Source organism: Rutilus rutilus (genome assembly GCF_951802725.1).
Source record: "Rutilus rutilus genome assembly, chromosome: 6".
Taxonomy (NCBI): Eukaryota; Metazoa; Chordata; class Actinopteri; order Cypriniformes; family Leuciscidae; genus Rutilus; species Rutilus rutilus.
The window spans coordinates 5,685,921-5,708,605 of record NC_140214.1 but is presented as its reverse complement, the minus strand read 5'-3'; the positions used below and the strand labels follow the sequence as shown (position 1 = coordinate 5,708,605).

The following is a 22,685-nucleotide window of genomic DNA, read 5'->3' as shown; positions in this document are numbered from 1 at the left end:
AATTTGTATTCTCCTGTGATCTCCTGCATTGGTCTTCTTATTAAAGACTTTAAATCAGTACTTCCTCATGTGTTTTGACTAGAACGTACCAGAAGTCTGACAAATATATACATATATATTTTTTTATCAAATAAAGACTTTAAAAACATAAGAAGGCCTTTGAACAGCATACATTTAATATGTAAAATTATATCTAAATTCTTGCAGTATATTCTGGGATTGCCTCATCTGTGAAATATACATGTGATTTCTACCTTATGCTGAAAACCTGGAAACTCAGAATTTACAATTTCCAAAACTCATCTTCCATGCATTATGCAATGGAATGCTTTTGTTACAGAGGTCAGAAATATCAACTGAAATATCCAATGAAGTTTGGAATGCAGGATTTGGTCAAAACAAGTTAGGGAACGTGTGTTTGATATCGTAAAAAAAAAAAAAACATTGAGGTAAGCTGCTCACTTGGTTTTGGTTTTATCTGTCAAGAAAAATGAAGCTATATGAACTAATGTGTGTTTGTTTTCGTATGCGGCGTACTAAATCTCTCATCTACAGAGACGCTGGTCTCTGATGTGTAATTACTCAGATCTGGGTCGACATGGACCAGCACAGCCCTGAGGGTATTTACACGCACAGTAAATGCAAACAAACACCACAATACAATCACACTGCTCAAAACGTGTTTGAATGCATGCATCAGCACAGATGCACACGGATCCAAATGCATTTGAATGTGGGTCAGCTTGCCTTGATCCCCCTCTACCCTGCTCCATCCCAGAGGTTAATACGACCCATATATAAATACAATAACGCAGCCGTCAAAAGAACACGACAGGGATTATGTGCACAGATAAGCAACTGCATTCTCCACGCAGGAGAGCAAACAGAGGGGAAAATGCAGAGTTTCTCTTCCTTCTTGTAAACCAATATTAATGTCATCCAAGGATCACATCACCATGGTGACAGGGTGCCTTTCCAGTTTGCTGAAAACTCAACCTTCCATTGTGTGCCGTGCACCTAGTTTTATGGATTTAACACAAGGGCGGAAATGACATCACCAAGCCCTTGTTTTATGACAAAGTGCGGCAGCTGAGGACAAACATTATTGAGATCTGGGTTATGCCGTTGACACCTGGGTGGCTATCATTTATGAAGAGCTTGTTTCTGTCGAAACATTCATTAAAAGCACGGATTGGTTCTGAAATAAATGGTGTTATTATCAGTCTGGGAGAGATGCATTATTAAAGTAGGGTGACACTCAATTCGTCTTTGCTATTGGGATGAGAGTCGCCCCAGGAGCAAAGAACAAATCTGTTATTCGACACACCATACCAACATATTCTTTTATACAATGACTTTATCTTTATGAAATAAACACAGACATAAATATACACACAGGCATGAAAATGACAGTTACAGCAGAGCGATCACCAACTCCCCCTCACAAATAAGTGTTATTTCATGTAATTGAACACTAAAAGACAGTAATGGAGCGTGAGTTAGTGCATTGGTGTACTGTACTGCACCTGTTTTGCTCATGAAGAGGTTTAATGTAGTTTTAAGCCTCTCAGAGGAGGCTAAAATAACACATTAATTAAAATAAATTCTGTGGTTATAGATGTGTTTACCCTTTTAAATCAAGACAAGACCAAGTTGTATATACAAGGTGTCGGATAGGCCACACTAGGCTGACTCATGGGCATTTATTAAAGGGTGAAGAAGCACCAAAATATCAATACGGTAGTACCAACTTGTCATACATTTTTGCACTGTCCAATTTTTTTATGTCATGAAACAGTGTTTTTTATCAGGACAAACTTTTAAGGACTTATTTATGGATCCAGAAAAACCTTTACAATTTTATTGTTTTATATTGTATTTATAATAATGTTTAATTTGTATTTGCCATGTAATTGTCGGTGATGCTGATATGGCAATAAACTACAACAACAACTCAGTGGGGTTTTTATATTGATGGATTTGTTATAAAGTACAGATTAACTTGAAAATGCCAAAAATCACAGTTGTTTGGTTTGATTGAACTAACAAAAAATTGCATAGTATTACAAAATGTTTGTATGCATGTACTTTTGAACTGTTTTTGTACCATAATGATACATAAATATGTTAGGCTTTTTTTTTTTTTATCCCCCATTGACCTTCTCTGCAGGTTAAATCAATACACCAATAGGAGGCGTAAAGTGACAGTCTTTATGAGTGAGTCATTGCTGCTTTGGCTTTGTTTGGAGCTATTTTCATTGGCGGAACAAAAATAGAAAATAAAACCCAAAAAAATTACTGGGAATATTGTCTAAAATGTAAGTTACCCATTAACTTCTTGTTTATTGCACTGTTGTGTAAAAGCAATTTTGTACTTGAAATTGTTCTGTTTTGAATAGATATTCTGAACAGCTGCACTCATGCATGTTGCTTAGATATAGGCCTACTCATATATAGTGCATTTATGTTTTCCTTTGTTGTAGAAGCCTGGGTATTTTGGTCACGTGTCGCTGTCCTTGGTGCTGAAATCATGTGACCGGAAAAATGTGTCAGTCAACGGTTCAAGTCTTACAGAAAAACATAGAAAGTCCAGCAGATCGAGACAAAGAACTTTGAGAGAGAACTTAAAAAGAGGAAGTGGATTGCAGATTAATAATAATTGTAGTATAGTGATAATAATAATAATATCGTAATGTAGGCCGATTATTTTCTGTAGCCTAATGTTGGAACGCAGTAGACTAGGCTACTGGTTTTTCTTAGCATAGGCTTTAATCTATAATACGCAAATCAACTTAAAATGGGTATTTCATGTATTTATATATTTTAGCAGTCATTTAATAATCAAGAACAGTATTTTATTCTTCTCATGTTACAGCCTACATTTAGATTTTTACGGTGTACAAATCTGAGGCAAAAGGAAACACGCTCTGAATGAACGATTCAAGCACTGATGCGAGTCTTACGTTACGAATCAGAGTGAACAATAGAGAGAGAGAGAGAGAGAGAGCAAGAGAGAGAGAGAGAGAGAGAGAGAGAGAGAGAGAGAGAGAGAGAGATGTAGGCGACCCAGCTTGAGCTCATAGGGAAGCAGGGAATTGGCGAAAGGTTCTTAACCTATTTTACAGGGATGCTGAACGTCATTTTGGTTTGTTAATCTCTTATTGGTAAGATATTCACGACTCGGCCGATATTGATTTGGTATTTTGTTTGTAAGGGATGTCACAGAGGAATATTCCAGCTTCGCTTCTGTGAGGATGGCAGGACGGAGCGGTGGCCTTTTCGGATCGCAGCTCAAATGCCGCTTTGTTCGCCGTCCAGACGTGGATTGATATTTCATTCATGTGCATCTGAATTCAGTCCGTATAAAGACCAACAGCGTAGCTCTTCAACACCGCACACACTCAGCACTGCACCGAGACCACGCAACGTTACAGGAGGTAAGATCCTCTGTCTGCACTAGTCCGATAGATAGATACTCATGCATCCCGTGACTTTTAAAACACTTTGTCTAATTGAATGCACAACACGTGCACTGCTGTTTCTCCTCATGCTTTCACAACAGTGTCTTTCTGCCTGCAACAAACTGAAGGAAGTAGTAATGCACTCGTGTGCTTATTGTTTTGACTTTAAATATGTCTCTCCTATTCAGCATTGCAATATGATGTGCAATACTGTAAAATCAGTATCATTAAGGCCATTCAGAACTGAATTGGACCACACGGAGAAGGAGATACTTTGTTCTGAGCTGTCACTGTGACAGAGAGTATCTGCTCAGGGTTATTATGTTTGAAATGTAATTTGGCACTGATTACACATTGTATGACTAACATTTCAGGTAAATCTAATCCTATTTCTTCAGATATAACTCTTTTTTTATTTGATGTCTCACTTGAGAATAATTTTGTACTATTTGACTAAGATACAAAGTAGCAAAGAGCAACATATTAATTAAGCCTTTATCAACAACAAAAAGAGCATTAAAGTGTTTTGTATTGTATATTTTGATGTTACTACCCAAGTACTATTATTTATGAAGGCTGGTTGATTTAGCACAGTTCGTTCACATTTACCAACACACTACTCACTAACACAGAGACAACAACAGTTCAACAACAGTTTGATTGCATGCAATGCAATATGTCAGTTGTGCAACAGACGCTGAATGTCAGAGCCTGAATATGGCAAACATACAGGACATTCTTGGAATAGAACAGGAAATATGAAAATATTACAAACTGTCTCGTTTAGTGATAGACTGGTTCATCTGGCGAGCCAGTTATTCAGGCGATTTTTGAGAATCTGTCATTTCAAAAAACGGTTGAAAATGGTCATAACACTGACAGCTTTGTCAAAGCATAGAGCACATTTTCTGATTTCAGATGTATTTAGTGAATTTTGAGGTTATATTTTGTAAATAAGTGACAATATAGTAAATGATTCAATCCGGTCAAATCCATTTTCTAATACCTCTGGAAGTGAGTCAAAAGTAGACAAGCTCAAAACGTTTTACACCTGTATCCGATCGACCAATCCGATCGATCCGATCGACCAAAACACATCTTAATACCAGGTGTAAACAGGGCCACAGACACACTGCTGTGAGCATGTAAGACATGCTGCATAATTAGACATCCATAAAACCAGTAGCAGATCTAGGCAGGTGGAGCTGGGGGAGGTGGAGGGTTTCAGAGAAACAATGAACCAGACTATTACATTTTGAGCAGGCAATCTCATTGGCTGCAGGATCAGCAGAGGCCAATCAGCTTGTGCCATGTGGTAATGATATGATTGCTTTGCACACTGCATGTAAAGGACCTCTAGAGTCTCATGACTGAATTATACATTATAATAAAAAAATAAAAAATCATATTACATTATTATTATTATTATTATATATTACATGGATTTAGATCAGCATCAGCATCAGCCATATTGGTTAACCATAATTTTATACTGAATCTACTGAGCAGTTGTTTAAAATAATGTAGTGAATCATACACTGTAAGAGAAAAATCCATAAAAACAGAAAAAGTACTAGTCATTTTCTGCCTGCACATTATCTGTTAAGTTGTATTGACATTTCCGTTAACCCTAAAACACGACACAATGCAATGTGTAATTCAACAGATAAACACCAATATGGAATATTTTCTGCATATCAACAGGGTTCATTGGGTCCTGTTTTTACAAGCTTTTCTTAGAATGTATAGAATCCGCTGTTATTTGTTAAAATACATATTGCATGTGGATTTGAGATTCAATTTCCTTCAATTCTTTATGAAGGCGCTCAGAAAGGCATGTGAATGGCACTGAGCACACAGAGCTGGAAGTTGAGCTACAGGTGATGATGCTGTTTTGTTTTCAGGCTTTATCTGACTGTATTGGCTGGAAGTCCGGCGTATAAGCACAAGAGCACAGTGTCACACGCACAACGAGCGTGCAGAGAATAACAGAGCAGCGATCGATACAAACCAGCCAGCAAGGCTCTCTGCACACGTGTGGATCCTGTAATGTTACAATACCCAACATGTGTAAAGAACAATGGAGGTTTGTGTGTGATTGGCAGTCAAATATAGTGGGTGTTTGATTAGCCATGCAAATATATTTAGCTTAAAGTTATTAAATATACTTTGCTTAAATAAAATCAAGCTTATTTTAGGACCATTACTGCATCATGACAATTAAGTTCAATCTCTCTCCCAGTTATCGTTACTGTAATGAAGATGAGTCTCATAATTGTTTTGCAATAAAGTCAAATAAAATATATAGTGATCAAATAATGATAATAATAATGACAGTTAAATAAACAATAATAATAATTTTTTTATTATTATGTAAATACATCATGGTTTTATGGCATTATGATATTATTTACTACACAAAAATACTGTATTACAGTAATGAGAATCTAATGAGAATCATTATAGAGAATAATGAGAATAAAAAAATAAAAAACAACGTCTGAGTGCATTATGGTAATGAGAATTTCAGGGGAAATGTGCTCAATTTAATATTCATGAAAATAATTCAACAATGCCAAATAGATAGGCTTTATTTCCTTTATAGAAAATTTAATTTCTTATGACTTTGGGGGGAAATGCGACCTGGACATGTTTTTGTGAGATTCGTTCTCAGGTTTCCCACTATACATTGATTTGCATCTTAAAATAAAAATTCTGTTATTAAACACTCACACTCATGTCGTTCCAAACCCGTAAGACTTTCGTTCATCTTCAGAACACAAAAGCGATCTCCGTCCCTCTGTTGACAGCTACACAACTGACACTTTGACGCTTCAAACGGTTCATTAAGAGATCAAACTAATCCATATGAATTGAGCGGTTTAGTCCAAGTTTTCTGAAGAATATTTTGGGGTGAACTACCCCTTTAAAAGTTTTAAAATCAGTGGACAGTGTTGCTCCTCTGGCAAACACACACACATATTGATCTGTGCTTAGCGACCAGAAAAATCAATCACAGCAAACCGCATCTGGACACGGTACTGCGATTAAATAACAAGCAGATGTGTCTATTCATTTGGACCATCCGAAATTCAGATTCTCTTGGTAAACTGGTGACACGCCAGCACACACAACAGACATTCACAGGCCTCGTATTGATTCGGCGACCATAGGTGCAGGTTTTGGATGCTTGCTTGTATTGTGGAGTGTGTACATTTTATTTTTGATGAGAAATGATAAAAGACAACGGGGTGGAATTGTGTTTGCATCTCTGATTACTACCCTCGTGTTCTGTGATTACCATGAGCTGAATGGAAAACACACATCACAGAGCAGAACAATTTATATAATCTCATCTCTTAGTTGAGCACACAAACACACGCAGATGCATCTCACAGTTTTAACCTAGCAGAAGATAAAAAGTGCAAAAACGTCTCAAAAGAAGTCTGGTCATACGTATGTTGCATTGGTGAGGCTACATAAGGGTCGGGAAGGCACTGGCACACTTAGATTGACAGCTGGTCCACCCAATCAAATGAGACACAACATCATTTTAGAAAAAAATCACGTAGGTACAATAATAATCACTCAAATGCTATACATTAATTTAGCTGTCACTCCTGAAACTTTGCAGTTTGTACGTGGCCGCTGGTCAAGCATGAAAAACAAGAGTTTTATTCAAATTCTGAAATCTGAACCTTTATAATCACTCATCTTAGTTCATCGCGATCTCACAATGTTCCGTTATAATCGATGAAGCCGACTGCACAATGAATCTCTTATTCGCATAATGTCTACACTCTGTTATAATGACACGATTCCCAAACGTGCACAACTCAGCACTGGGAAAAACTCAGTGTTTTGAGCGGTGAGTATCACTTAAACACTTCTGATTGGCCATTGCGTTTAAGAAATCAACAGTTTGGCTACATTGCTGAACGCTGCAAGAACACGTTGTAAATAGAAACATTTGACGCTCTCCAGGTGGATGGATGAATGGATTATGGATTTTGTTGTTTTCATGAAACTGTTGGCTGACTGTAAATAACATTTAACTTATATTAAAAGTGCTATAAGCAATGCCACGCGTTTTTTAGGCCAACATTTTTTTTTGTCTCTGTAGACGGCCCAGGCTCCACAAACGGCAAGAAAAACAAACTGGCCCAGCCTGGACCATGAAACATAACAAATAGTGTTCCAGCCTAGAACTGACAAGAATGATTTGGGGGTGGGGGGTTAGTGCGCGTGCACATGAAGGGGGGTGTGGGGGAGTTGGAGGAGAGAGAAGCATGAAGAAGGAAGTTAGCTAGAGGAGAGATGTCCTAGACAACGACTAACGTTAAAATTGTATATTCTTGAGAATTTTGATATGGCTGACACACGACCAAAGAGACGACTTTAATTGTCAAATAATTTTTTTCCAATGTATGGTAAAATGATGTAATTTGAGAGTAGGCATTGGTATTTCACCGGGGCCCAATGACATTAAAATTTCTGGTCTCGCCACTGGTATGTTTGTCTTTATGGCTACTAGCATCCATCCTTCAAAGACTTTTTATCTTCTGCTTGGTTAAAATTGTAAGTCTGATCGCTTCAGAAAAGTACTAGCACAACTCGCCTCATTATTTATCATTCATGTCTGCAGCTCAAACATGAATTACGTGCCAACGTTTCAAACTTAAGGTCAGGGCTTTGTTCAGTTCACTAACAAGGGCCCTATGAAATTCATTTTATTGAATTGTTTATTGTTTTTCATTTGAATTTTTCTGGATCCCAATTGAATGGTTTAATGAAATTTGAATCATCAGAAATAACATCTAATCAAAAACATTTTTTTTTTTTTTAACAATTAAAAAATGTATTACAATTTTAACAATAATGGGGGCAGATTATTATAATTTTTTTCCCCTAAATCCTGTGTTGTCAGTGTTTTTTCTATTTATTTATTTGTATAATTAAATACAAATGTATTATTAAAAACGGTGGTAATAAAACAAATGCATACATTTAATTAATCTTTCAAAATGTAATCAAATGAAGATTTGATGAAAAAAAAGTGCTGCTCAACAGAGGTACTGTTTAAACATGAATGAAAATATTCATATTAATAATGGTTCTAATAATAATTATATTAATAACTAATATTATTATTATTTTTTATCTAGTTTTCTTAAAAAAACGGACATTGTATATTACGAATATTGCTGACTCTTTTACAGATTGCTTTCGTTATGGATATGGATTGCTTTCGTTAGTCGTTATGGATTAAAGCATCTACTAAATGCATAAATGTAAAATATTTATTATCATTATTATTATTACTTTGAGAAGTAAATTCTGTTTCTTAATATTTTCTGTATTATACTTCTCTATTATATAAGTGAAACCAAATTTTTTTTTGTCAGATTGTCGTGAAGACCTTTAGGTTATGACATGATATGATATTTTTTATCAAATGAATGGTGAAAATCTCCATCCATGAAATCATAGGACCCTACCTAACCCTAAGTATGAGCACTGTTATTAGTGATGCTTGCCGCATACTTGACTCAAAGCGCATGATAAGTGCTTAATTTCAAGCAATTAGTGAATGTATTTCTTTCTTTCTCCCTGTTCACATTGTTAATCTCCCTCGCCCTCTGATTCTTTGTCTCGGTCTTATTCTTTTCAGTGTCTGCTCGTTGCTGAACACAGTTCTCAGTCGTAATAGTGCCTGCAGGCCTTGCCTTCAGAATCCAAGCCCTGTGCTATTGTTTCCATGACAACATGGGAGGCATGGCCGGAGGGCATCGCTGTGTATTTGCACTCTCACTCACAATTTCTCTCTTTTATCTCTTCCTGACACAGTGAATTTGATCACTTCAAATGCTCTTATTTAGAACCTTCATTTCAAATTAGATACGTGCATTTGACTCGACCGCAGGGAGTCGCTGATGAATGCTCGTGTCAGATGACGCAATAGGTGAGATTTGTGTCGATGATATGGGTTAGGAGACACTTGAAGCTTTTAAGTTTGAGCCATTTGCCTCTTTGCTTCTCTGGCCATTAAGAGAGCACTCCTGGGAACACATTAGGTTTGAATGTGATGTTATATGAGGGTGTCAGGTGCAAGCGCAGAGAGTTTATTCACTGAAATAATGATCATATGGAATGACACAAGAGCATGCTGTGTGTTCGTGGAGATAGCATGAGAAAATGTCACAAAATTTGTTATGTGTACTGTATTACATAATGGGAAACGTTATCGCAAAATAGTTCCAAAATGAGAATTTCAGAGGGAAATTCAAATATATATATGGAAAAACAACTATTTTCAACCCTCATTCTGAGCCTCTGTCTGAAATTATCCGTTTTTTAAGGGGCGGCTCCTTTAAGGCTTGTCAGGAAACAGACACTTATGATTGGCTAACGTTATTGCATAGGAAACAGTATCAACGCCCGCTCTCTATTGCACGCGAGCAAGTGTTTTAAAAACATTATCCATATAAAACCGTCATTTACGGACAAAGCATTATGAAATAATTTACATACGGGTTGTAATGCAGTTGCTGTCATCTCATGTGTTAAAGGGTCATGAAACCCCCCTCTTTCAGCTCAAGTCTAGCTCACAACCTTTTTGAAAAATGCAACTTAAATGGGCGTGGATGGCTGTGAGAAGAAGGGAGGAGAGTGGGTGTGGTATGGCACGAGAGGGGAGGGGGGGAACTGTCATCGCCAGTGGCCCATGCATATCGACTGTCACTAAAAATCAGTGGTAAAACGTGAGGAAATGCTAGATTTTTTTATAGCTGACAAAGTTACAGTCTTGAAATACACTGACACCTAATTTTTGTCCTTTAAAAAGTAACTGAATGCCCTGCTACATATATTAGCCTACTACAGTAATCATAATTGTATTTAAAACATATAAATGTACATGCATATGTATAATTATGTCATTATAAAATATATATTTGTTTACATACACACTATAAATGCATATATTTGAAAATAATAAATTGTCCGCTTAAAAAAAAAAACCGTTCCGTACATAGCCTAGATCTACGCGCCCCCTGAACCCCCATAATAAAGATGGACAGTGACATAGAAATTTGCACAAATTAAGCATACGTTCCATACAATTGAAGTATTATCGAAATATCTCCATTTTAATAACGAGTGATTATTTAACAAAAGGCAAGTAAAACGGTCAGGGTTACATTTTAGACACACACACACTCGGGACAGCAGAACTCGCAAGAATCAACCTGCATTGGTGTACAAGGCCGAAGTCCACCATTCTCCAGTTGAATGGTTGCTACACACACATAGTTTAGATGTGTCCGTGGTTGGTGGCCAACCAACCGCCCGTAGGCAGAGTCTAGCCCTGGCAGCATCGCAGGGAAAGATGCACTGGAACTATTGCACCACGAAAACAAACGCACGTCCCATCATTGACTCTCTCATCTACTACGCGATATCACAGTTTAACATGTCTATCATTGGAAAGTTCCACGTGGTGTCATGAATAATTAAGAGCAAGTGTCTTCTCATTGGATAAGAAAACTCAGTCTCATGAATAATTATGAGACACCGATGAGTCATCAAAGTACTATAGTGCTGGGACACGATGAAGATTTTAAACCCGAAAGATGAAAATAGCGGAAAAAAACTAAAATTTAACCATTTTCCCCCTACTATTAAATCTAACAGATGCTAACATTGTCTTCAATGGTGTTCAACACACACACCTCTGTTAAAATCTCAGAAAATTTGGTTCAGGGTTTCATGACCCTTTAATAAAAGTTTATTTGCGAACTCTCCATTACACTGTACCTCCTTTACAAAACAAAATGCCCCGAACAAACATATAGTCCTTTGACGCGATCTGGGACGCCATTAAAATAAACCATCCACTTGTTTCCTGACACTGGGATTCTTCTGAAGTCTCAGAGCTGTTTAAGCACAAATAAAAGCCTGACAACACGAAATGTTCAGTTTTCTGATAATATAATTCTCATATTAAAGTGTAGCAATAAAATAAATGTAACAATTATATTAATACTAATTATAAAAATACCAACAGAGTTGCTTGATTCAAGTAAATGTTGGTATAATTATTTTATGGTTATTATTATATTATTCAAATGTAACATTATACTTTAAGGTCCAGCTTTAATATTTTCAAGTTGATGTGTGTTATTTTCAAGGTATACTAATGAACATTTTGAGATCATGCACTCCAGACACATTTTTTTCAGGTAAAGTGGGCCAAGCTGGTCACGTAAGTTGAGCCATCCTTGATTTATCAAAAATGATCTTGTATCTTAATTAAAAACACATGGTTTATTAACCCATATTATCAAACAAATATATTCCAAAGCATATTTAACAAACCCAAAAGCATATAGATATAGGCTATGATGAGTAATATTCATCAGTTCACTCAATGCATGTGTAAAATTCAAAACAACTGATAGAACATGTTATGTTGACATTAAATGGGATGAAATCTGAATATGGATGAAAATGAACTCTACAACATTAAAAATGGAATTACATACATCACATGCAACAAGTAGGGCCTACTGCTAACACAAATTCAATAAGATGAACATTTAAAATCGTAACCATATTGTAAAACATTTGTCTGTTTTCTCTAAACACTTTAAATGAACTTAAATTGTGTCTATATTTTAAAGTGTTACATTCTGAATCTACATTTTGCTCCTCTCATCCTTTCTGCACTTTACAGATTGAACTTAAAGGGCACATATTATGCAAAATTCACTTTTACATGGTGTTTGAACATAAATGTGTGTTGGCAGTGTGTGAGCAAAACCACCCCAGAATGATAAAAATCCACCCAGTGGGTTTTTTTATAATCCCTATAAATCATAAGCACTGTCTCAGAATGAGCTGTTCTAAGATTCTATGCAATGTGACGTAGAATTGCACAGGCCCCTCCCACGACTGTTGATTGACACTGCTGTTTGAGCATAGACCCGCCCTGAGTGAGCTGGACACAGAGTCTGACATTGTTCGACGCTTAAGCAGCTGTAGACAAGAATGTCTCCTAAGCGATTGAGGTGTTTTGTTGTTGGATGTAAGAATGAACATAGCAGTCTTCATTTACTCTCGTTGTTACTCGAGGATGGATCTGTACTGTTCGTGATCCAGCTTTACGGTCTCCGGAGCGACAGGCCTAACGTTACTGACCACAGCAGAAATTAAAGAGAGCACGCACTTTATGACAGCTCAGAGTCATTTTACGGATATAAGGTTTACCAGTTTATTTAGCACCCACTGAAAAGGTGTGTATAAATTTATTTACTGTTAGTTGTAACGAGTGTTTTGTGTACTTCGCTGTGTATGTTGATGATAATGAAAGGGAGAGAGAGAGAGAGTTAATGGATAAGACTTTAATGCACACTTCTTTTACTGTGTTTATTCAGCTCTTACTGTGATTCTCTGGAGTAAAACTAACGCTCATCTTTTGTGTGATGTACAATAAACTTGACTGAACTCATCAGTATATTTTGGTCATCATTCGGACAGGGTCTGCTACAGCAGGCTTGTATTAATAGTGGATAAAAGCAGATGACAAGTAAATTATAACCATAATTAAACTGAACCGGTTCTATCTCCATACAGCATATATTCTCTGGCTCTGTGGGCATTATTGTCCGACTCGAAATGAACACCGCAACTGAGAGTTTCTGTTCTGATATTATCAGATGATATTGTCCTGGCTCTGACTGTGCGTTCACACTGGACACGAATAGCTGAGCGTGAGTTAATTTGCATTTAAAGGGCACACAGTAAAACAGCATGTTTTTCTGAGCTCCAAAAAAAAATTACAACTGAAACATGCTGTAAAAAATGATCTGTTGGGTATTTTGAGCTAAAACTTCACATACGCACTCTGGGGACATCAGAGACTTATTTTACATCTTGTGAGAAGAGTCATAATAGGTGCCCTTTAACTTTCAGCTCTTCCATCTGACAAATTTCCAACAGCACACTCATTTCTGTTTTCTAAAAAAGTAAATTATACATGTCAACTATAAAATAACCAATATACATTAAATTAATGAATTTGAAAATCATCATTTAAGGTCACCCACTTTACATAAATCCTACTGGCCCACTTTAAGACATTCAGCCAAAGTGGGTCAGCAATATATAAACTCCTTACAAGAAAACCAACACATTCGATTCTTTGCATTTGATTCCCTGTTAACTTTAGCAACAAACCAGGAACAGTCACAATATTTGTGAGAAACCTTATAATTTAGAAAATAAAATCTTAATTTAGAGGGTTTTCTACCTTTAACAATAAGGGTGTCCTCCCTTGAGATGTAGCCACACCCTCCAGTGTCATATTGCATCAACCAAAACCATTTTTATCATTTAAAGAAATAGTGTATCTTTAATTAAAGGCCATTGTCATGCTCTTAAAGTGTTAACCCATTGAGCACAGTAAATCAAACTAAACGGCCCGCTTTACCTGCATTCACCCTACATTTATTTTTAAGGGTGCATTTACTATTGGAAGCTATGGACAAAAAGCCTCTGAAAAGACCAAGAAAAAAAACATGGGAATGTTCAGGTTATGAAATACACTTTAATGTAGGACACATACAAAGAAGACACAAGGAAGATCATGATTATCCTATTTGAATCTGCCCTTCCACCATATTCGACTCTCAGTTCCTTCCTCCACATCTCTTCTTGGGGAGCGGTTCAGTCTTCTGCCACAGACTTGGAGTAGTAATACCAATCACACCGCAAGCAATTCTCTGTCCAGCATTCCCACTGACTTTACTCTCCTCATCTGAACCCATTCCCAGATCATCCTCCTTCTCATGAACCACCACCGCACGTCCCAGAATGGAATAAGGCCCAAAGAGCTTGGCGTCTGGAAGCTTCAGGAGCTGCCTTATAACTCCTTGCTCGGAAGCAAAGTTGCCTAGGTCTCCAGGATGATGAGGGTGGTCAACACCGTTTGGATTATAATGAGGACCAACAGTGATGCTGCCTTGACTGAGGTCTCCATACCGATGGATGTGCATGGCGCGCTCTTGATGATCGATGGCAGGCAAACCACGGAGGTTGATTTTCACTTCTAAATCTCCATCGGGGAAGAGCTGCTTGAAGAGGATTTGCCCAAAGATCTTTGGTTGGCAAGGTGGCAAATTGGGGCTGGGAGTTATTTCACAAGTGGCATAGATTGTGTTGTCGAACTCCACGACTTCCGGCTGTGGAGCTTCGGCAAGCAAACAGAATTTTTGGAGAACTCTCCTCCTTGTATATGCAGCACCAGCAATATCAGAGGGAATATTAGGATGACTTTCTCCATGTTGATCTTTAAAGCCTACAACAAAGAGTGGATTCAGTGAAATCATGCTGTTTGGTTTAAGAATGTAATTTTTTTTGATAGAATAAAAGGTCAAAGCTTTGTTGCAGGGAGCTTTGAGAATGGAAGTTGCATTAGGTAAAATAGCACAACCAGATTAGTTTGCAACGGAAAACCATATAAGAACCCAGACAGCAACAGTGTCGGCCCAGATCCGTGTGGATCCCATGGTCCATGTGTACCAGATGTGGGCCTACACTATGTTGCTGTCTGGAAAACTGTATAATTTTTGAATTGCGATGTACCCTTGTGAAAAAAAAGTGCACGTATTTTATGTGTACCTGTAGTATCTTGAAAGTACAATAATAAAAAAACCTGTAGGTCCACTTGCAGATAAGAACACTGATGAATTATAAAAAGCCTATGATGGCCACCAGAGGGCTTATATATATACACAAACATTAACAAACCAATGACATACAGGTGGATGTAATCACACTAAAATGAGTCCAGGCAAAGGTTTATGGAAATGAAAAAGGTCTAGGGAGAAGTGCCCTCTGGTGGCTATCATAGCGCTTCTGCTGGCAGGAGTGACATTAAGTATACGTACACCTTAACATTTTTTTAAAAAAAAGTAATGTCAAACTAAGAGTTTTACTTTAAAGTACTATGTTTTAAAAATCTTTTTGTTGTGCTTTAAAGTAAACTTAATTTGATCTGTTGTAGCCTACATGTTATTCAATATTAAATATAAAGTTAATTTTTTGTATACAAAATTGCAACTTCATGTTTCATTGCATGTATATTTTTAAATGCATTACATAAGTTTAAATAGAAATTATATTAAAATATATTTTAGTTGACCATAACTGCACAGTAAATATCAGTACATTCAGCAATGCACTTTAACCATATTTCAAAGACAATACAAGTAATTGATTACAAATAAAGATGTACTTCAGTCAAACAAAGGACTGTTTAATATACATTTAAAATATGCATAAACATGCAATTAAGTCTGAAGACATTACATTCTTGCACTTAAATCTATTTTTTACAGGTTTATTTTCAATAATATGTACTCTTCTTTTTAAAGCATGCTAAAGTGTACTTTTTCACAAGGACAAGTAAAATAAAAGACAAAATCTATACTTTTGCTTTAACTTTTTTTTAGTTGTACTAAATCAAGTCAGTTTTGCAAGAATGGAGAAAAAAAGAAAAAAGAACAAGCCTAAAACAGCAAAGGTACATTACCATATAGCTGAAAAGCTGTCCTCAATTTGTGTGGAGCCTGAATATTGCAGTTGCAAAAATACTACAACGCTTAATCCGTGTGCAGTCCTGAACTGGGGTTGAGAGAATGTTCCTTTGCAATCACACTTTTGGCTGCTCTTTTATAACTCATGTGGAGCTACAAGTTAACCATGATAGTCTGTTAGTCACTAATTAAGTTCACCTGTGTTTCATTTAGCTTTGTTTGCTTGTGTATAGCACTCAGTTTATTCAGTTCTTTGTCTTGAATTGCACAGTGTTCTCCAGTGTAGATTCGCTTCATTGTTTTGTGTTTATTAAAAGAAGTTCTGCTATAGATTCCTCTCCTCTTCATTTGGTGACTCATTAATTCTCAGTCAGTGTTCAATTACACGTGAATGTCATGCTTGACATCACTTCTTATAGCAGATATTCATCTCACATAAGTTGTTATTTTTCAAGACACCATTTCTACAGACTCTGTCCCAAACCTGACAAGCCTATATTTCACATGGAATTGGACTGTTATTTAATTGTCTTTGCAGGTAGAAGTAAAAATGTCTGGGGGAATGATTATTCTATGGCATCGATGTTAAAATCCCCTTTTAGTAGAGTGAATGCAGGTAAAGTGTAGCCTGGCTCCGCCCTCCTACGTACTTCCGCTCATTTTCATTTTCCTTAAGCACTCCGTCTGGATTTGCGGTGTATTCTTGGGTTTTCTCCGGACGATTTTTTGGCGGTCCAATCAGCGAACAGAGGGAGTGGCTGAGAACGATGACGTTGAGGTGCGCTAGTTTGAGTTGTAGACATACGTCACGACCAAATGTTAGCGATTGGTTATGGCAGATCCAATAGTTTTAAACTTTAAAGTTGTCCATTTATGTTCGCGATTGTGCTGCATTCACTCACAAACATAAATGTTCTATATATTCACGGTAGGAAATGTACAAAATATCTTCATGGAACATGATCTTTACTTAATATCCTAATGATTTTTTGGCATAAAAGAAAAATTGATCATTTTGACCCATACAATGTATTGTTGGCTTTTGCCACAAATATACCCGTGCGACATGTGACTGGTTTTGTGATCCAGGGTCACATTTAGTCTCATTCCAGCAGCCGAAAGGATGAATTAGACCAGTGAAGGAAGCAAATAGGCATGTAAACGGATGTTAAATATACAGTTTACCTTAAATTGTCCTCCACCGAGTTCACATTTTCTTATCCAGAGCAACACATAGCACATTTCACACAGTACAGTTTTCCCAGTACAAGGACAGTCTGCTGTCTACACTGTCTCGCTCAGGGGCAGAATCCTGAATAAAGTGGCATTTCACGAAACACCCAGTTACATACGGCAATGTAGATATTAAACCCTCCAAGCTGCTCTCAGACAAGAGCAAACAAAGCGATTCAGCCTTTACTGCATTCAGAACTGGTACAAACTATAAACAAGAGTCTATTAGCTTGTCAGCTGAAGCAGTGAACAGCCCTTATAGCTCATCCAAAGAGTACAGAATTATAACCAGGCTCATGACAGCAGAAAATAATATCTCGAAGGCAAACTGACATTCATACTGTACATCATCTAGAAAACCCACTGAAGCTTTCCACCAGTGAAAAATTATGCTTTTTGTTTTCTTTTTTGTAGTTGTTTAAGAAACGGATGAGCTGAATTAGTTTGAAAAACAGTTTGAATTGCAAATGTGCTTTTTCACTAGAACGGATTGAGTGTTTGTTCTTATTTTTTTCTGTGTGAGTTCAACATAATGCTCTGAGTCGAAAAACAGGAAAATAATTTATGAAGCAAGTTTGAGAACGCGGCTAACAGCTCACTGGAGGAAATGATTATCAGTGAATAGTGACTTAAGTTCCAGTCTGTTTCTCAAAGAATCATGAATCATATGTCTTCAGAAGGCTTGGAATATAGCAGATCAATCATTTGGACTATACTTTTATGATACTTTTTTTGGTGCTTGTGTGTCTTTTATGAAGATAGAAAGCCTCAGACCTTATTTCTCCACTTGTGTTCTACAAAAGAAATAAAGTTTGGAATGACATGAACATACAGTATGTAATGACAGAAGTCTTTTTTTCTTTCTTTTTTTGGGTCAGGACTATTTATTTATTTATTTACATATTATTTTTATTTATGTATTTATTTATAAAACCTCTACTAAAAGTGAGATTTAGTAGGCAAGATACATCTGTCCATTGATGGCCAATTAATATTGCAAGCATGTTTCTTTGCTTGCAGTTGGCCACATTAATTGGCCATCAATGGAGATATTTATATGATTTTTATCAAGAAACACATGCTTGCATTAAAAAAGGCCAAATTAATACTATTATAGTCTTTGTTATTATTAGATTTAGAATTATATATATTTTTTCTATTTTCATTTGGTTGTGTTTTGTCATTTTTATTATTATACACAGTATATATTTTTTTGCCTATATATTTATTATTATTATTTTTTTTTTTTTTTGTGTGTGTTATTTTAGTAGTTAAACTTAACGAAATGGTGCCTTGGCAACTCGATGAAATAAAGTTTAAGGTTTTTTTATTATTATATTTTTATTTTATTTTTGTTTATTTTATTTCAAGTAATGAAAGTGTTTTTTAATGGTTTTAGTTTTAGTTAACGATGACAAGTCTGGTTTTAGCATCTACCGACAGTCAAACTTCAATGTTGCAAATCTGTTATTTCTCCAAACTCCAATTCCCACTTTTCATGATTCAGTCAACATTAGACAGCTTAATGAAGTCCCTCGCTAGTCGCTACACTTTCTTCTGATTGAATTTCCTGTTTCACTTAGACGTGTCAGTCTGTCTGTCTAATATCCATCCATCTGAGAAATGACATCTGTTGAGACTTCAGCATCCACCCATCATGCCTGTTTTCCACTCTCAACACACTCTGCTGTTCTTGGAGGGAGAATGCAGTGAATTCCAAACACGACGTCTCATGATGCGAAGCCGCTAAATATTAAATTCTGAAGATGTTCCTGCGGCGTTTAAATGATCATCTGGCAGAATCACTTCAGAACCCAGACGCACATGTAAGGGAGCGCCATATCTCACAGAACATCGCTTTTTCAACAGTTCACGGCTCCGTCTTTTGACTCGCCGATGTTTGCGAGGCGACACACGTAGCAAAAGAAAGGCGCTGAAGGCAAAACTCCCATTTTCCCCCCTTTATTCCCTCATTGTGATTTCCATTCTCTTTCTCCAGCGACAGGAGAATAGCGTTTGAGTGCAGGACAGTGGACTTGAATAGGCTGCCATTTCTCCACTGATGTTTATCGTGTCTTTCTCCTTCATGCTTTGAGCAGATAAAAAGGCTTATGTGGGTCATGTTGCATTAATCGAGCTCGCTGTCCTCTCAAATACTCTCTAAATTAAGCAACAGGCATAAAATATTCACATTTGCTCATGGTTCATCATTCAATGACACATTTAAGTGAGGAACAGCTCAAATGTATCACAGTGAAGCAAAACTGCTCTCACAGAGACAATCTTTTTTCTTTCTGCCATATTCAATCTTTTTTTTGTTGTTGAAAAATGAGATGTTAGTTTTATATTTAAGGTTTTGAAGACTATTTTGGAGCTCTTGATGCATTCATTTCAGAGCTGGTGTCTCAAATCTGCGTTTCCAAATCGCCTCATGTCGCTTTTGATCCACGTGGTCAGTACCTCTAAATCTTTCAGCGCTGATCTTTTTCAGTCACTACCATGTTTCGGGCTCTGAGCTCAGAGACAGCAGACCCAGAACTGTTAAACGCAGATAGAACTCTGTATTGATCCATTTCGTGAGACTTGTCAGGGCTTTTATGATGCTCTGGCTCTCAGCAATTTTTCTTTCAGATTAGCGACAGAAAGAAAGAGTTGTAGTTTTGGAACATAACCCTGAATGTTAGCAGAAACCGTTTCTACTAGACAATCCCCTGTGAAGGCCTCAGATCCTCAGCAAAAACCACAAGAACCAGTCCTGCGCACAGACCAGTGACCAGCTTCGGCTCCAAACCGGCTTGATGAATCCGATCTTATAGCAAAAGGAACTGGATGAAATATTTGAATGCTACTGATCCACAATCTGAATTCTGACTTGTGAAGCAGCCTGAATCGTTCGTTGGCCAGAGGAGAACTGGCCCCCCGACTGAGCCTGCTTTTTTTTCTCCATTCTGTCTCCTGAAGGAGTTTGTGTTCCTTGCCACTGTCGCTTCTGACTTGCTTAGTTAGGGACACTTAATATTCAGCAATATTATTGATCTGACTGCACTGACGCCGTTGAATGAGAACTGAACTGGGGTGCGTTTCCCAAATGCATCATTAGCCAACTATGTTCGTAAGTTCCGTAGTTATCAGCAGTTCAACGAGTCAGTGTTTCCCAAAACCATAGTTCTAACGAACATTTGCAAACGGCATCGCAGAGTTGTGTAGTTGGAACGACAGCTCTCAACCTGTGGTTAGAAGCAGAGTTTCTAGTTTGCATGACATGTGGACTTAATAAATCCTCATCTTGAGCAAAATAAGCAAGCTGACATTCAGTACAACCTGTGTCTTTAATTTAGAATACATAAAAATGTCATTTACGTCTTTTAGTTTGTCAAGAGATTTAAAGCATCGTTTTTGAAGAGTGCGCATGTGCGAACGTGCTCTACTATGTAAGAACCAGGGGGGTAATCGAGCTCTCGAATAGCGTACCACCCCCGAGGGCCGCCATTGGCTAACAAGCCATCACCTGCTGTTAGCATCCATTGACTCCCATTCATTTTGGCGTCACTTTGACAGCGAATAACTTTACATCTGAGGCGTTTAAAGGCTCCATTTGTCCATTGTTTATTTCTAAAGAAACATGACAATGTATAAAAGGCTCCATTACCTTGTATCTTACGTTATGGCCCCGTAGAAGCAGTTTTTGTAAAAACAGGCTAACAATTGCTTCATTACCACGCGACTCTCTGGAAATTACCGTATAGATAGGAGGAGAAGCTCACAGTCAATCGGGGGGAAGTGGAGGCATAAAGTCAAGGGAGAAGCCCATAGAGAATCATAAAGTTTCTCCTGCTCCAAGCTCTGGACACCTCCTACTCACACTCTCCGTCTCTGCAAGATTCAGAAGGGAATGATTCAGATTTCTCTTGGCACAGCTACTAGAAGACAGACGGGTTTGCTCACGTCACATCTACGTCGTCAAGCTCAGTTTGAGTCTGAGCAGTACGCTTGACCATCAGGAAGTGAGTGCTTCTAATTGACTTCACTTTTCTCCGTTTGAAACCTATGGGGTCGCTGTGTCCAGTTTATATACTGTCTATGGTAAGAACGAGCCGATGATTGAATCTGGAAATAAAGCAAAATAACTGAGAAAAATGAGAAATAGTCCTCAGATGTAATGTCTGTAAAACATCTAGCGTTAATTCGATCTCAAACAGATTCATTAAAAGAAGTTATTACTCCACCACATGCGTGACGTCATAAACCAACGTGGTTGAACGACCAATTCGCGACAATATGGTTTCGGGAACAGTAGTGACTAGCTAGTTGATTTCTTCAACGATGCATCGTACTATGGTAGTTAAGCAGCGAGTTACGTCGCTGTTCGGGAAACACACCCCTGGACAATGACATTATTTTTTGCAGAACTGCTTTATAAACTAATTTAATAATTGATTATCTTTACAACGGAACTGAATCAACACTGAACTGACTTCAGCTGAACAACAGCCGAAATGCAGCATTTTCCTGTATCACTTTGAAAGCATCTGTATTGTATAAAGCGCTACAGAAATGAAGGCGACAAACACAAAAGCACAAAGGATGCTTTTGCTGGCAGGTACAGAGAGATTTAGTGTTTTCTTGTCAGGTTTTTTCCTTGTCGATCTATGAAAGCACGCTTCACTGCGTCTTTAGCTGGTGCCTCGAGTTTCCAGCAACAAGTAATCTGACTGTCAAAAGTGGACATGTTTGACACAACTACATCACAGTCAGTCAGAGCATATTTGATGTCCAGATGTCATTCATGCACTCATTCATGTACATTATATATAAAAAATATGTATATATATTTCTAAATAAATATGTATATATTTAATTATTTATTAAAAATATTCTACTTCAAATAGTATTTTTTTTTTTACTTTCTATTCATCAAAGAATCTGGAAAAAAAAATTCCATCACGTTTCCACAAAGTTATTAAGCAGCATTTTCAACATACAATAATCATAATAAGAATGTTTCTTGAGCAGCAAATCGTCATATCAGAATGATTTCTGAAGGATCATGTGACACTGAAGACTGGAGTAATGATGCTGAAAATTCAGCTTTGATCACAGGAATCATTTAAAAAAAAAAAAATTTAATAGAAAACCGTAATTCTAAATTGTTTTAATATTTCACAATATTACTGTTTTTACTGTATTTTTGATCAAATAAAAGCAGCCTTGGTGAACATAAAATGCTTTTGAAAGAATCGTACCCAAACTTTTGAACAATAGTGAAGATATATTAAATATCCATGTTTTTATTTGTAATGCAATTTTATTATTTTATTATAAACCCAACGCTAGGTGTTATATAATCTCAGTCTTATGAACACTCACACTGTCCAGCCGTGAAGTAGATCGAGTA

At 37.0% G+C, this 22,685-nt stretch overlaps 2 protein-coding genes across 3 annotated transcripts in view; one reads left to right on the top strand and one right to left on the bottom strand.

Moving 5' to 3' along the window:
• Positions 1-3,028: 3,028 nt before the first annotated feature.
• The window catches only part of lrrc24 (leucine rich repeat containing 24), a 32,261-nt gene continuing 12,604 nt past the window's right edge, over positions 3,029-22,685 (top strand). The window contains exons 1-2 of one of the 2 annotated variants that reach the window (XM_084412595.1): positions 3,029-3,105; positions 3,215-3,437. The gene's annotated coding sequence lies outside the window, so the exon portion shown is untranslated. The remainder of the gene's footprint in view (positions 3,106-3,214; positions 3,438-22,685) is intronic. The other variant, XM_084412596.1, reaches the window with a different exon arrangement.
• Positions 14,054-14,848, bottom strand: LOC311291452 (uncharacterized protein; the record flags this gene model as incomplete). Its single annotated transcript, XM_084410487.1, has 1 exon — positions 14,054-14,848. One exon carries the CDS (start codon positions 14,846-14,848, stop codon positions 14,150-14,152), a length of 699 nt encoding a protein of 232 aa, XP_084266613.1. The 3' UTR covers positions 14,054-14,149.